We start from the raw sequence: 14,814 nt of genomic DNA, 5'->3' as shown, positions 1-14,814 counted from the left end.
GCCAACACTGTTTATTTCCTCACCCACATTGTTTTTTAATTAAAATTCAACACTTGTTTTGAGAAAGTAGATAAAAAAACCTTAATGTGCCTTTCACAGTGAAATGGCAATCAGAACCCACAAATGTCTGGCAATTATTTCTACACAATCGAATTGGTGTTTGGAAAAAGGAGTGAAACATGTAACTTTTATGCTGACCTTGAATTGAAACCCACAAAATAGATAACATTTAAATAGTTTCACATTCTCAAGAGAGAACCTAGAAGTCCACTCACATTATTTCAGACGCTGCAATGGGTGAGGATTTAATTCTGAACAGCCATCCACACAAAGGGTATAAAGTTATGATTGCGGAGGCTATCATATCAACTGCGGAAAACAAAGCCAACGTGGGCCAGATCTATGATTTGATCAGAACAAAGTATCCTTATTACCAAAATCCGGTCCACGCTGGGAATTTTAAATCCTCTGTAAGATTCACTTTATCAACAAATGAATGTTTTGAACGTGTGCAGGATAACCTACATGAAAGGTATGGTTTTTGGCAGATTGCACCGCAATTTAAAATCACCATGGAACATGGCACATATCTTCTGATAAATAGCATATTTATTCCTAATAACAATAGCAATGGATCCGCTACTACTGTTCCGTGTGAATCGATACCTGCTGCAATATCTTTACCCTCCATTCCTGAAACACACATTCTACAAGAACATAACTAAAAAAAAAGAAAGAGAACAGCGCAAAAACAAAAACCTCATAGTGTAGTATATTTATAAAAGCAATTTATAATTAAAGGGTGAGTATTGCACGTACATCAATTATAAAATCACACAGCATGACATGTTTGGGACATGTTACCCATCTGTAGACAGCCGATCACCCTCGCAATGCAGGACTTGCAGATCTTTTCCTCTTACAGCAGTGGCAGAGGCTCGCGTGGATCAGCTCGCCGCTGGAGATCACTCCTGGTCTCCGGCGATATCACTGCAGTCTCGGAGGAGCTCCTTCACTTCCAGACACGTGAACAGTGGCGTCTGACGTCATCAGATGGCGTCCGATAGTGTCTTAGTTGCGTCGCGCTAGATGGCGCCAAACCGGCAGGAAATCCCAAAATTACAACAAGTCCCAGACAGGCAGTGTGATATAGAAAATACCACAAGGTATATAGAGAATAAGTAGGGAAAGATTAGTACACATTGCTCACGGAATAAATATACCTACTTTCCTATCTCTTAAAGCATATAATAGCAACATGTTACCATAACTGTAACACACACCTGTTTGTTTATCATGCAACATCTAAAAAAAAAACAGGTCGGCCACGTATGACGTGGGACCCTTGTCATGTGCCAAGGCGTCCTTAAAAAGGATTACGGATGTAAGCCCCGCCCCCAACCGACGTGCGAGCGTCAAAGGCTATTGGCTGTGTCGGTTTGTTATAGTTACGGTCACTGCACTGTGTCATGCGCGCGCGCGTCTGTGTTTGTGGGCGTGCACTGTGCGTTAGGCCAATGTTCATTCTGTGGGAGGAGTGTTTGCGTGCACTTCACACTGCCTTAACATGACGTCACACGTATTGGATTCGATCATTGTGTGATCGGACGTTGTTTCAGTCCACACACGTCTGTTTAAAAAGATTATAGAAGTACGCGTTTAAAACGAATGTAGTTTGGCCTTCATTGGATTTAAAATAAATAAATTTATGCTTAATGGTAGTTACAACATGTATTGAACGCACAACGTACGCATTGTTTAGCGCATGCGCTAACACTTTGTCGACCCAATCGTGAAGTGCGTGCGCACAGTAAGATGTGCGCGCACATTATTATGTATACAGGCAACGTAAAGTTCATATACATAGTTATGCGTGCAATGAAATTAACAAAAGGATACATAATGATGTATACTTGTAAACTTGTACTTCTAACATATAAGTGACTAACGTGTGTATATACACAATCATATAGAGATGTGTAACGCGTTGTCACGGATACATATATATATTAAGGTGCCATCTTTGACCATCATGTGTTTGCTGTATTTCAGAGATGTCGGGGAAGATTCAATCGGATCAATGTATGATTTCTGAAGAGTCTAACGTTATATGAGATGATTGTGAGGAGGAGCGACCGACTATTATACTACATATGGAACAACTTTTATATTGCTTGCAGCGCATATTAACAAACAATACAAAATGTGATACCATTATGCCTATATTGCATAAGCACTTAATTAACATAATGATGTTGCTAAACAGTGCAGTTAGAAAATTTATTGTGTGTTCTTTAATTAATACTAACATTATATGCCATGGTGTGTTTCATATATAACAACCATTCCCACTCTGCAAACACATTTGTTTATTATATTGTCTAATGGAACGTATGACTGTCGAAACTATGTAAAGGAGACTTACAACCAACTAGCCATTTCATGTTAAAAATCACTTGTAACATGGGGATGTTGATAAAATGGTTTGGCACTGTTGCAAATAATGTTATTGGCAAGATGTTGTGGTCAACTACAATGCATGATGTTATGAATATTAGGTCAACATCATGTAATCAAGTACGTTTATGTGTATATTTCATGTACCAAACTAACTATAGTTTACTGTGTTTATTAAACGTTCAACACATACATAGTAAAGTCAATATGATGATATAAGCTACCATAATAAACCTGATGTTATCATTTGTCGGTGTTATACATGCATCATACACAAATTGATACAGACACAAACAGTTGTCTTAAAAAGTGTGCCTATGCAAATGTGCACGTGATTGACGTTTATATTTTGAGAAATCTAGTAAATTATCATCATAATAATGATGAAGTCACGTCAATGACATTCCAAATATATTAAGAACATTGTCATTGTGGGAAATTAATAATGCAAAATTACAGTAACATTTGTGACACAATTGGGTTTTTGTTTCCAGTTTGACACTTGTTACATGTAGGTCACATCAACACACATGTGTGACTTATACATACACATGTGACAATGTTTAATTAATGTTTACAAATAATTTATAGCATTCATAATCACCTACATTGCAACATATAAGATGCACAACGCATTGTTGTGATTACAGGCATTCATGCATGGAGTGTTATGATCACTCAATTGCATCCGTGATTAATGACCTCCCGAAAGGAAAAAACTATCAGCATTTATCCCCTTCTCTCCAACCACCTCTATATTACATTAATGGAATTTATAAGGGAACATACATTAAATGTGATGAAATGGGAGTAATCATTTTCTAATACAATGCACATGAAACCTCAATAGTAGCTAAATGCATGTACATGATACAGAAACTACATGTATGTAACATTTATCGTTTACCAATATGTTGGGTTTTTAGTTCAAATAATTATACGAATATTGAGGTAGGCACATCTTATGACAGATGTCAGTAAATATACATACCATGATCAGTCATACAGGAGATATACCTATAATACAATGGAACAATATATAAATTGCAAACATTGACATGCCATCTTCACTAACGTAAGCAAAACAGCAAAGTGTGTATTTGGTGTTAAATGTGCAACACCATGTATATTTTATCACATTCAAAATGTAAACCAGGCTGGTGTACACATCATATGGATGTAGATGTTACACTGCAACAATACCATTGTATGTAACCATACTGCAAGAATGAATGACTATGGCCATACTATGTGTATTGTGTTTGCATAAGCAACAACACAATGCTAAAATATTACAGATTTGTTACACCAGTTGTATTCACATACACACAACTAATTTACAATGGAAGAGGGATTATATAATCTGTGCAACAATAACATACCGGTGCCACATCCCTTTGTGCACACAGCAGAGAAAAGAAAGGTGTGCAACCCATATTCATCTGTGTCCTAACAGAAGGTTATATAAAAAAACATTATTGTTAATATAACATAATTAATATATAAAAGTAGTACTAGGAACATATATGTTTTTACTTACAAGAAAAAAACGAATTTATGAGATTCTCGCGTGTCTGGCCACCACTGGCTGTTTGTTCATTTTCAGCAGCTACATGGGTGGGATGCTCGTCTACCAAAGGCTCAGCTATGTCTGATTGTACATTGTGTCTGAGTGCCACATTGTGCAAAATGCAACAGGCAAGGATAATATCAGACACTTTTTGTGACTTGTATTGAAGAGCCCCACCAGTTCTGTCCAGACACCTAAATCTGGTCTTGAGTAGGCCAAATGTCCTCTCTATAACAGATCTTGTAGATATATGGGCTGCATTGTACCTCTCCTCTGCTTCAGTTTGAGGGTTTAGCACCGGAGTCAAGAGCCACGGCCTAATTCCGTATCCTGAGTCACCTATAATCAATGGAGCACACATAAGCTTACATTAGTGATAAGATTCTACAATGAAACATTCCTAAACAAAAATGTGTTTTGTGTTACAACATCCAAATATGTACTCACCCAGCAGCAAACCATGTTCAAAATGTCCCTCTTCGAAAGCATGGAAGACTGAAGAGTTCCTCAGGATAGAGGAATCATGACTGGAACCAGGGAATTTGGGTACCACATGCATTATCCTCATCGTGGCATCACATACCACCTGTACATTCAGTGAATGGTAGTGCTTACGATTGCGGTAAACATGCTCACTCTGACTAGGTGCAATCAAAGCAACATGTGTGCAATCGATTGCACCCAGCACACATGGTATCCCTGCTATGTTATAAAAGCCATTCCTGACTTCCAGCCACTCTGTCGCCTCTGTAGGAAAATGAATATAATTCGTAGCGCGTCTATTGAGTGCATAGAGAAACTGGGTAAAGGCCCGCGAGAATGTAGATTGCGAGACCCCGCCCACTATGCCCACTGTTGTCTGGAATGACGCGGAAGCAAGATAATGTAATGAGCACAGCATTTTAACAAGCCCAGGGACTGCACGACCTCTGGCTGTCAAAAAATATAAATCTCCCCTTATCTCTTCATAAAGAGATAAGATTGCTGCTGAACTCAAACGATAGCGACTTACTATCTCCTTCTCACTCATCCTATCTAACAGGGTTCTCTCCCTGTACACACGCGGATGAGGCACAACTTGTCTCCTCTGTCTTCTCCTCTGATCTCCTGTCCCTCTACCTGTCCCTCGGCCTGTCCCTCTCCCTGTCCCTGTCGTATCCGCGTGCCTGTCCCTGTCACTGTCCCTGGCTCTGTCCCTCCCTTGCCCTATGTCATTCTCTTCATCAGCAAGCATGTCATGCAAAAGAATGTTCCGACGTCTCCTAAACAATCGCAACATTTTGAAATGAGTAGCTGTGAATGAGCAGGTAATGGGCGTCCTTTAAATAGGTATGTGATGATGTCAGGTGACATAGTAAAATGCAAGGTGTTACATTAACATATTAAAGTACTTGGCTCCGAAGCTGTCTCCATTTGATGTAAGAAGTCTTTTTTGTGTGTAATCAATAGGCAATCATGATATTTGACAATGATGTAACATGATGCTTTGTAGAAGCATTCATTGTAAATTATTAGTGTAATGTGTAATGCATGTAACACTTCTGATCGCAACACTCAGTCATGTAATTAGACAAAAAGCCTGAGAATGACGTAGAAAAAGTTTGCTGCAACATGTCTAATTAGCCATGTTAGTGTCACATGTGCACAACAAAGAATTCTCGTGTGCATATGCATACATTTATGTAATGAGGATAGTTGCTATTGAATCAGTTTGAAAGGTGTAACAATGAGTAAGTATTGTAGATGTGTGTATAAGTAGGCATGAAGTGGTTGTAATGCAACGTTTACAATGTAAACATACAATGTGATTGACTGTCCAATAACGGACGTCATGAAAAAAGGGAGGACCCAAAGTACATGTAAACATGAGAAGAAAGATGTACATGAACGTTTAAAGATGCGTTACACATTACAAGCATTGTGTAATGTAAAGCAACATGAACATACGGTGTATGTGTTACATGTGTGACATGGGTAACATCATATAATAAATTGTCGCACAGTTCATTAACATGTTTGATATGAGGTGATGTTCTCCTTTAAGAGTTGAGTATAGGTTTTTCCCTTGACACATCATCACATGATGAGTAATGTGACACGCAAATGATGAAAACATCTAAAAGTACAATGTTATGCAAATAATAAACGTCAGGTGTGACACAATGCAGTGAATGCCCCCCACACTGTAATGCTAAACACATTTGTATTGTGAGTAATAGAACGTAAACAGTAGTATAATGTTATTCATCCCCGCTCCATTGAGTCCATTGATGTACAGAAGAGTTTTTTTTTTCTAAGTGCCGTTCCGGCAGCCTTAGCGATCGTTCTCCCCTCCAACTTGCCAACTTTAGTTGGCGGGAGAAATTGGCCATGAATTCTCAATTTCTTAGTGCCGATCAGCCCCGATAAGCTGATTTTGCTACTTGAATACTGCCGGGGAAAAAAAGTGCCGATAAGTGCCGAAAAACGGCTTATCGGCAGTCGACTGGCCATAACACAATTATCGGATACGAAACCTGGCGAAATCAAGCACTTATCGGCGCTTACTAAATCTCAAACCCAATTTTGGCTATAAATTGGCGAAAAAAAGCTTATCGACGCTTACTGCATAGAGCCCAATGTCCATTAAAAACCATAGTGTTTTATATACACCATATATTAATAATGGGTGAGTGTTAATGGGGTGGCGGGGCGTATCAAGAACTAGATAAAGGCCCCCAGGTCTATATCTATATTTAAACCTTTGGGGTCAATGTTTTCAATCTGTATATCCAGTATGTTTCTCGTTGACAAAGTTTCTGAAGTCTATCCCCACCTCTCCAGTGTGAATCCACTCTTTCTAATACCAGAAGAATAAAGAAGTAAAGAACAAAAGAAACATTGATCCGACAGCATTTGCACAAGGCTGTGTAAGTGTTTATGGTATTATACACTCTACTATCCCCACGTCAATTAGCTCAAGGACTTACACACTCGAACTCAACTACCTTAATTTTGTTACCCCTATTATCCCTCAACCTGTGCTCCCCCTTCTTTCTTGTATTTTTGCACCACTAAGGATCCTGGATAGATCCGATTGGGGTTTGAGTCATAGGAAGAAACTACGAAGCAGAGGGGAACCTTATAAACTTAATAAGGCCGTAATTTCCTATTTTATTTCCCCATGTATATTCTATTTTGAGGTGGCGCCCGGGTATCTCTCTTTACTACCGACTGTTGAAGACTGAATCCAACAGCGTCAGGAGCTATGGGGAAGGATGCAAGAAAACCTACGAAGAGCGGTGACCACGCAGAAGAGGCAGGCAGACCAGCATCATCGTGATGTACCAGCATACCATCATGGTGGCAATGTATGGCTTTCCACCATCAGGTTGAAGGCACCCACGGCAAAGCTATCACCCAGATTCATTGGTCCTTTTCCTATCATTGAGAGGGTCAATACGATGGCATATCGGCTATGCCTTCCAGCCACCATGAAAATTCCATCTGTATTTCGTGTCTCCCTTCTAAAACCCTTTGTACAGGATCCCACGTCTCCTGTTTCCGTGTCTCCTCCTGAACCTCTCCTAGTAGAAGGACAACAGGAGTTCGAGGTTCAGACGGTCCTGGACTACAAGGTGTAAAGAGGGAGACTCCAGTACCTAGTCCACTGGAAGGGTTTTGGCCCTGAGGAATGTGCCTGGATCCCATGAATCAACTTCACACTCTTGGCTTGTTCGCGCTTTCCACCAGTGTCCCTCTAAGCCATTCCTGTAGCACCCAGAGGGGGGTACTGTGAGGGGGTTCCTGAAGGGGGGTACTGTGAGGATCGGGTGCAGTCGCCTCCCCTGAGATGACAGGATCAGGGGCAGGACCCACCATCATGCTAATTCTATCTTTGGTACAGCTGGTGTCTCATCAGCATCTGCGGTGCAGACTCCACCCAGTGACAACCCAGTGGTCTGATCTGAGGTCAGATTTCAGCCGTGCAGCCTTTCCTCAGACTGGCTATTCAAGTAGGACAATCATCACTTCAGCCTTGCAGCCTTTCATCCGATTGGCTGCTGACCTTAATATACTCAGCGATCCCTGCTCCAAATCACCTGAGCATAGGAGTCTCTAATTAGTGATGAAGTGCTGTCCACAAACTTCTGCTTACTGTAACCTACCTACTTGTCTTGCCTTGCGTTACCTTGTTTTGCATTCCAGATACCTTGAACACAGACCCCTATCCTACTACCCGGACCTCTACAACCCTCAATCTCAGCTTGGATATCTACCACTCTACCTTCTGCTGCCCTCAACCTTGGCAAAGTGATGTCAACTACCCTTCAGTCTCCTACCCTCGATCACGGCGAGTATATTTACTATCTTACCTCTCCAAACCCTGACCTGGCTATACAACTGTGACAGTAAAGAGGTAGCTAGGCTCACTAATAAAGGTTAAGCCCATTTGGTTTCCTCTGATCCATGTTTTGGGAGTCAGGAGTATCAGCTCTTGGACCCAACATGTTGTAAAAGCATTACCTGTAATGATGCGACTCACCACTAGGGGTCCCTGCTTCAGCACAGCCCAGAAAGGTAAATGGGGCATAGGGATGTGTGGTGTCCCTGAAACAGTCAAGGGGTCCCTAGGTTAATGGGGATACCCAGTAAATGCCCAGGTCACTCAGAACCAGTATAGAGGTTCTGGGGGGTACTCCAATCATCTATAAGGTTGTGTGGGGACTTTTAAAAGTCCATCCCTAAGTTTATTGTATAGAGTGTGGAGAATATGGCTAGTAAGAAATAACATGAAGCTTCTTATTCTATTTCCCATAACCCACAGACTTAGGATAATTTTTAAAGTGTACTATATATCGTGTTCTGCGTTTACTATAAGGCTTTATGCAGTCAGCTTGGGCATATGTTTACGATGCCAGCCAGTCTTCATAAGAGTTCATAGTTCAAAGAAGAGAGGATGTCCAGAAGGGGGAGAACCATTTGGTGAGAAGGAAAAAGGCTAGGGGGCCTATGCAGAGAGCAGCGAATTTTAAAATTGGCGAGTTTAATAAAAAGTAGCTTTTTTGGAGAGTTTTATTCTCCATATGCAGAAATGTGCGAATTCTGCTATGTTTAACATGAATGCGTGTGGCGAGTTTAAATTGGCGAGATGCGTGCTGCAGAAATGTGTTAAAAAAAATTCGCGCCTTTTTTTTCCCTTTCCTATGGCCGCGAGCGGCAGCTTCTTGCCAACTTTTCCTGGCGAGGCAAAAAGGAGACAATCGCGCCATTTTATTGGCGCGAACAGCCGCTAGATGCCGTTCGCGCCTCTCTGCATTAGGATATTTTTAAAACTGGCGAGATGGAGGTTCTCGCCAGCCGCGAGGCGAGTTTTAGAAATAGAAAAAAAAAATTGGCGCGTTTTTCGTAACTCGCCATTTTCTGCTGTTTTCTGCGCGAATTTCTCCAAAAAATGGCGAGTTTTGAAATAGCGCTGCTCTCTGCATAGGCCCCTAGATGTCAGTTCTAGAGAACAGGGGGCACACCACTAGGGAACCAGTTGTGACTGCAGAATTAGTGGAGCCAGCAGTGGGTTAGCTGGGGGGAAGATGCTTGTGGGCACATTTCCCATAGGCTGATTCATATTTCCCACCCACACTTTTTTTTAAAGCTGGCTCAACACGCCCCCCGCCTCTGACATCATCAGCCAGTGATCCCTGCTCTGATTGGCTACTGAGAAATTTCTCACGTTTCTGATAGAACTGTAGGTTTAGGTGAATGAAACTCAAGAGGTATTATAACCCCTTGCGCCCATTAGATAGGGTGTGTGTGTTTTCCAAGTGTTCTCTCAATTTTCTAAAGATTCTCAAAGTTTTCTGCAGATGCTAGGATTCTAAATTTCAAGACTCCAGCAAGAAAAAGCCTGCTTCAGCTAAAGCTGCATGGAATAGTTTCTGTCCTGTTTTTGCAACTTTTATCAGGGGCAAATCCTTATTAGGATTCCTTGCATCTAGAGGTCTAGCTTTGAACCCCAGTCCCAAGTAAGTGTGTTTGTTTGCCTATAGTTTGTGTATCATGGTGTGTATGCCTTTTCTTCTGAATAAATGTACAATGTATTTCATTATCTTGTTTTGCTCAATGTATGATCTGGATAAAAAGGAGTACATTTCCTGGTCTCCCGTGACAACGACGATGAACCTGCACACTTGACGTGGCCTCTCGGCTTTATGTCGGTGTTTACAAATCCCCACCTCGGCCTTGTGGGCCCGTCCTGTTTGTGGGGAGCCCTTGTTTCAAGAACCATGTCCGAAAGGTTAAAGCTAACACTGTTTCTTTTGCTTTCACTGAAAGCGACATTCAATGTATATTTTTTCAATCCTCATACCAGGAGGATTTTGGGAATGATAAATCTACTGATTTTCTAAAAGACCTTCAATCACTCAAAAAGCAGGAGACTGGATTCCATCTCCATAGCCTCACTCTTACAAAATACTATAAAGACTCTAAAATCCCTAGAGGATTCCTTATAAAAAATCGACCCACCATTGGTAGGAACAATAGTGAATTCTGTATTAATTTGAGCTAGATCCTTAATAAAGCCTCACTGGAGCTTATCGTATAGTTATTGAGGAGGTAGTAGAACAACTGTCCAATGTTAGAAAACAGCCTTAAACTTGAACTAGAGATTGAAAACACTAAGCCTGAGGAAAACCATGAGGATTAGCTAACTAAACTCTAGTAAGGCATTGCGAGATTCAGGGAGGAATTATTACAATTCAAAAAGGACAAACTGAGAAAGGTAGTTCAGGACTATAAAGATAATAACATATATCCCTGGATTAGGGGGAAGACCCGGGGACCAGGCAGTTAATTCATGACACATACAGAACACCTACAAGCTCAAATTGAACCCCCAAAATACCCAAAACATATATATAAGCATATAAGTTTCACAGAGGAGTGCTACTGAGCATGGCAATATGTATTTTAAACCAGAGACATAACATAAAACACAGACAAAGCTCAGTGCACATCCAGAAAAACTTATATACGGTACAGTGCCTAAATATACATGTATAACTAACTAATAAATAAAATGGTCTTTTAGTTTAACATTTTGGCCAAATTGTTGTAAGCCCTTGAGCCAAACTTCACGGCAGACCACGTTTCAAGGGTCCCTACACTAATATAAATTCTTAATAACCTGTGCATTGCCAGGAAGAATGATTTATAATAAATCTGTCAATATAAGTTGCAAAAGTTCTAAGTCTGATTGAAGCTTTTATTAACCTGTACATTACCAGGAAAAGCACTCTGTAATAGATTTGTCACAATCACACTGCATGCAGGCAAGTTCCCCTGATAGTGGGAGATGCCATGGAGTGAGCTTTTAACCATTTAAATGTGGGAGGGAGTGAGCTTCAATTGGATAGGAGGTTGCCACCCTCCAAAACAGCCAAGACTAGCTGCACAAGAATTATAAAACATACAGAACACCTACAAGCTCAAATTGAACCCCCAAAATACCCAAAACATATATATAAGCATATAAGTTTCACAGAGGAGTGCTACTGAGCATGGCAATATGTATTTAAAACCAGAGACATAACATAAAACACAGACAAAGCTCAGTGCACATCCAGAAAAACTTATATACGGTACAGTGCCTAAATATACATGTATAAATAACTAATAAATAAAATGGTCTTTTAGTTTAACATTTTGGCCAAATTGTTGTAAGCCCTTGAGCCAAACTTCACGGCAGACCACGTTTCAAGGGTCCCTACACTAATATAAATTCTTAATAACCTGTGCATTGCCAGGAAGAATGATTTATAATAAATCTGTCAATATAAGTTGCAAACGTTCTAAGTCTGATTGAAGCTTTTATTAACCTGTACATTACCAGGAAAAGCACTCTGTAATAGATTTGTCACAATCACACTGCATGCAGGCAAGTTCCCCTGATAGTGGGAGATGCCATGGAGTGAGCTTTTAACCATTTAAATGTGGGAGGGAGTGAGCTTCAATTGGATAGGAGGTTGCCACCCTCCAAAACAGCCAAGACTAGCTGCACAAGAATTATAAAACATACAGAACACCTACAAGCTCAAATTGAACCCCCAAAATACCCAAAACATATATATAAGCATATAAGTTTCACAGAGGAGTGCTACTGAGCATGGCAATATGTATTTAAAACCAGAGACATAACATAAAACACAGACAAAGCTCAGTGCACATCCAGAAAAACTTATATACGGTACAGTGCCTAAATATACATGTATAAATAACTAATAAATGAAATGGTCTTTTAGTTTAACATTTTGGCCAAATTGTTGTAAGCCCTTGAGCCAAACTTCACGGCAGACCACGTTTCAAGGGTCCCTACACTAATATAGGATTATAACTAATATAGTTTTTCTGGATTTTCCGCCGACGCTGCACATGGCCCAGCGAGCTCAACCAAGTCCAAACCGAAAGCATTTTTTAATGGAAACTGCACGGCCTCATTTAATCCACCATCATGAGCATCTAGTAACAATCATCTCCAGCCGTGTTTAATCACAACATCCAAATCGTTTATGTTTTCCTTTTTTGTGTTGAAATTACAACTGACTGTTTTTTATGCTCACCTTTTTATTCTTTCCCCCCCTGTCTTTCTATTCTTGTATTTTAATTCGTTCCCCCCACGCTACCCCACCCCACCCCACCATGTTTTCTATATTTTTATATCAGCATTTAGACACACGTGTAACAGCAGTTATTACCATGGCTAACGTGTTGCAGTGTAACATGCATAAGGGCTGTTATAAAGTGTGTGCGGCCGTGCGCACGCGCGTGCCTATTCGAAGGCGCGTGCACGTGCTGCATGCTTTTTGTAAGTATACTGTGAGAGCTGTGAAGGTACAGTGTTTGTGTGATTGTGTGTGTATGTATGTATATGTATATATATGTGTGTGTGTGTAATTTATTAAAAAAAAATCATTGGTAAAAATAAAATATTTATAAAATTTGTGCAGACACAAATACATACATAGTAAAAACAAAAAACAAAACTGTGCGCTACTACCTAACTACCTATAAAGTGTAAATGCATCATCATATTTGAGAATAAAATAATGTACAAAGTCACATGCTGTAGCCTTATGCACTGTACAATACAACTGTAGTGTATTCTGTACCCTAATGTTCAGTTTTAACATATTTTTTTCTTCTCTTGTTCCAGGAATCATGGACAAAGTATTTTTCCAAGAGCAAATAGTCACCCGTATTGTTGAATACATTATGCATGATTTCCCATCTGGTGCTTACCGGTTCTTCCAGGACAATGACCCTAAACATACCGCCTCTCTAAACTATATTCTTGCGAGATGTATCAACTGGGTTAAGACACCTGCGGAGTAAGTGCTCCAGTGTACATTGAGAAAAAGTTATTGTTTTAAACTGTTTGTATCTGTTCAAGTAATTTGCCATTTTTCCCCCTCCCATTCCAGATCACCAGATTTGAACTGCATTGAGCTGGTGTGACATGAGCTGAAGGATCATATAAGAAAGGTTGTTTAACCATCCAAAAAGGAGGATTTAATATAAGGAATAATGAGTTTCTGTAACGACATACTGACTGTACAAAGATGCAACAACTACATAGACAATATTAGCAGCATTTTTCCCTTTCTTTTAAAGCGTAATGGTAATGCCATCGGCATGTAGTAAGGTACAGTACTGTGCTGTACAGTACTAAGGTAGGTACAGTAAGTATAGTACAGGTAAGAATGGTACTGACAATACACTGATTAAATGTTATATAGAATAAGGGGAATGAACCCCATACTGTCCGGTGCTCTAAAGAGTGTATGTAGCGTGGGTAAGTACAATATAAGCAATCTCAAATGTACATGTGTAGAATGGAAACAATCCCTGCTGCAATGATGTATTCAAATGTCCATAACAATATAAATGAAGAAACGGAAATGCAGACTACAAACCTAGGAGGGGGGCCAGTTGTGCAGGAGTTAGTGTGGAGACTAGATGAGAAGCCGTGTGAAGACTCCACTCCTGTACTCACTAATCAACCAAAATCTGCTGCCCTTACCCGCCTGGTGTCTTCACTGCTCCTTCAAGGCTTCCCGGTCTCAGCTCCACAGTGGCTGCGCTTCTGCATGACGTCACCGCTGTCGCCAACCTGCTTGCTCCGGGAAGGATTCCGACGTCGTGTCACGTGTACCGGCAAGCCGTGCAACCGCAGATGGAGGCGGCTCCGTGGCAGACGTCCTGTGCAGCAGGGAATCGCTTGCGTACTCCAGCCCAGAAATATAGTAGAAGGAAATAGGTTGTTGGCGGGCACTGCGTAGGAACTTCAGCCAAAAAATAGGATTAAAATCAGCTTTATTCAAACATGGTGCTGGACATCACAGAAACTTCTATCCTCTGACGCGTTTCGTTCCGATCAGGAACTTTATCAAGTTATCAAGTTCCTGATCGGAACGAAACGCGTCAGAGTATAGAAGTTTCTGTGATGTCCAGCACCATGTTTGAATAAAGCTGATTAAATGTTAGCCTTCTATTAAAGATAATTGAACATTAACCATTTTTTGTCGGCGCTTACTCTCCACTTTATATATACTTAATTATATACAGAACTGTATGTATAGTATTTGTATTAGAAATACATGTAATACCTATTATTTAAAAAAATTCATTACTGTTTACATGTACGGCAAGTTAGAGTTTATTCGTTTTGTGTGATTTTCAGTAGTGTTTACCAGTCAAGGCCTTCAATTCACTAATCCTGAAGCCATTTTTTTTCTTTCACAGATGCTGCA

At 40.3% G+C, this 14,814-nt stretch overlaps 1 protein-coding gene across 1 annotated transcript in view; it reads left to right on the top strand.

Moving 5' to 3' along the window:
• SLC35D2 (solute carrier family 35 member D2) overlaps positions 1 to 2,183 on the top strand; it is a 121,873-nt gene extending 119,690 nt beyond the window's left edge. The window contains exon 12 of the mRNA XM_075599213.1: positions 2,053 to 2,183. Coding sequence (XP_075455328.1) covers position 2,053 — 1 coding nt within the window. The 3' untranslated portion in view covers positions 2,054 to 2,183. The remainder of the gene's footprint in view (positions 1 to 2,052) is intronic.
• Positions 2,184 to 14,814: the final 12,631 nt, after the last annotated feature.

Source organism: Ascaphus truei, chromosome 1 (genome assembly GCF_040206685.1).
Source record: "Ascaphus truei isolate aAscTru1 chromosome 1, aAscTru1.hap1, whole genome shotgun sequence".
In the NCBI taxonomy this organism is placed as follows: Eukaryota; Metazoa; Chordata; class Amphibia; order Anura; family Ascaphidae; genus Ascaphus; species Ascaphus truei.
Note: the sequence above shows the minus strand (reverse complement) of the source record. Positions and strands in the feature narration are given on the sequence as shown.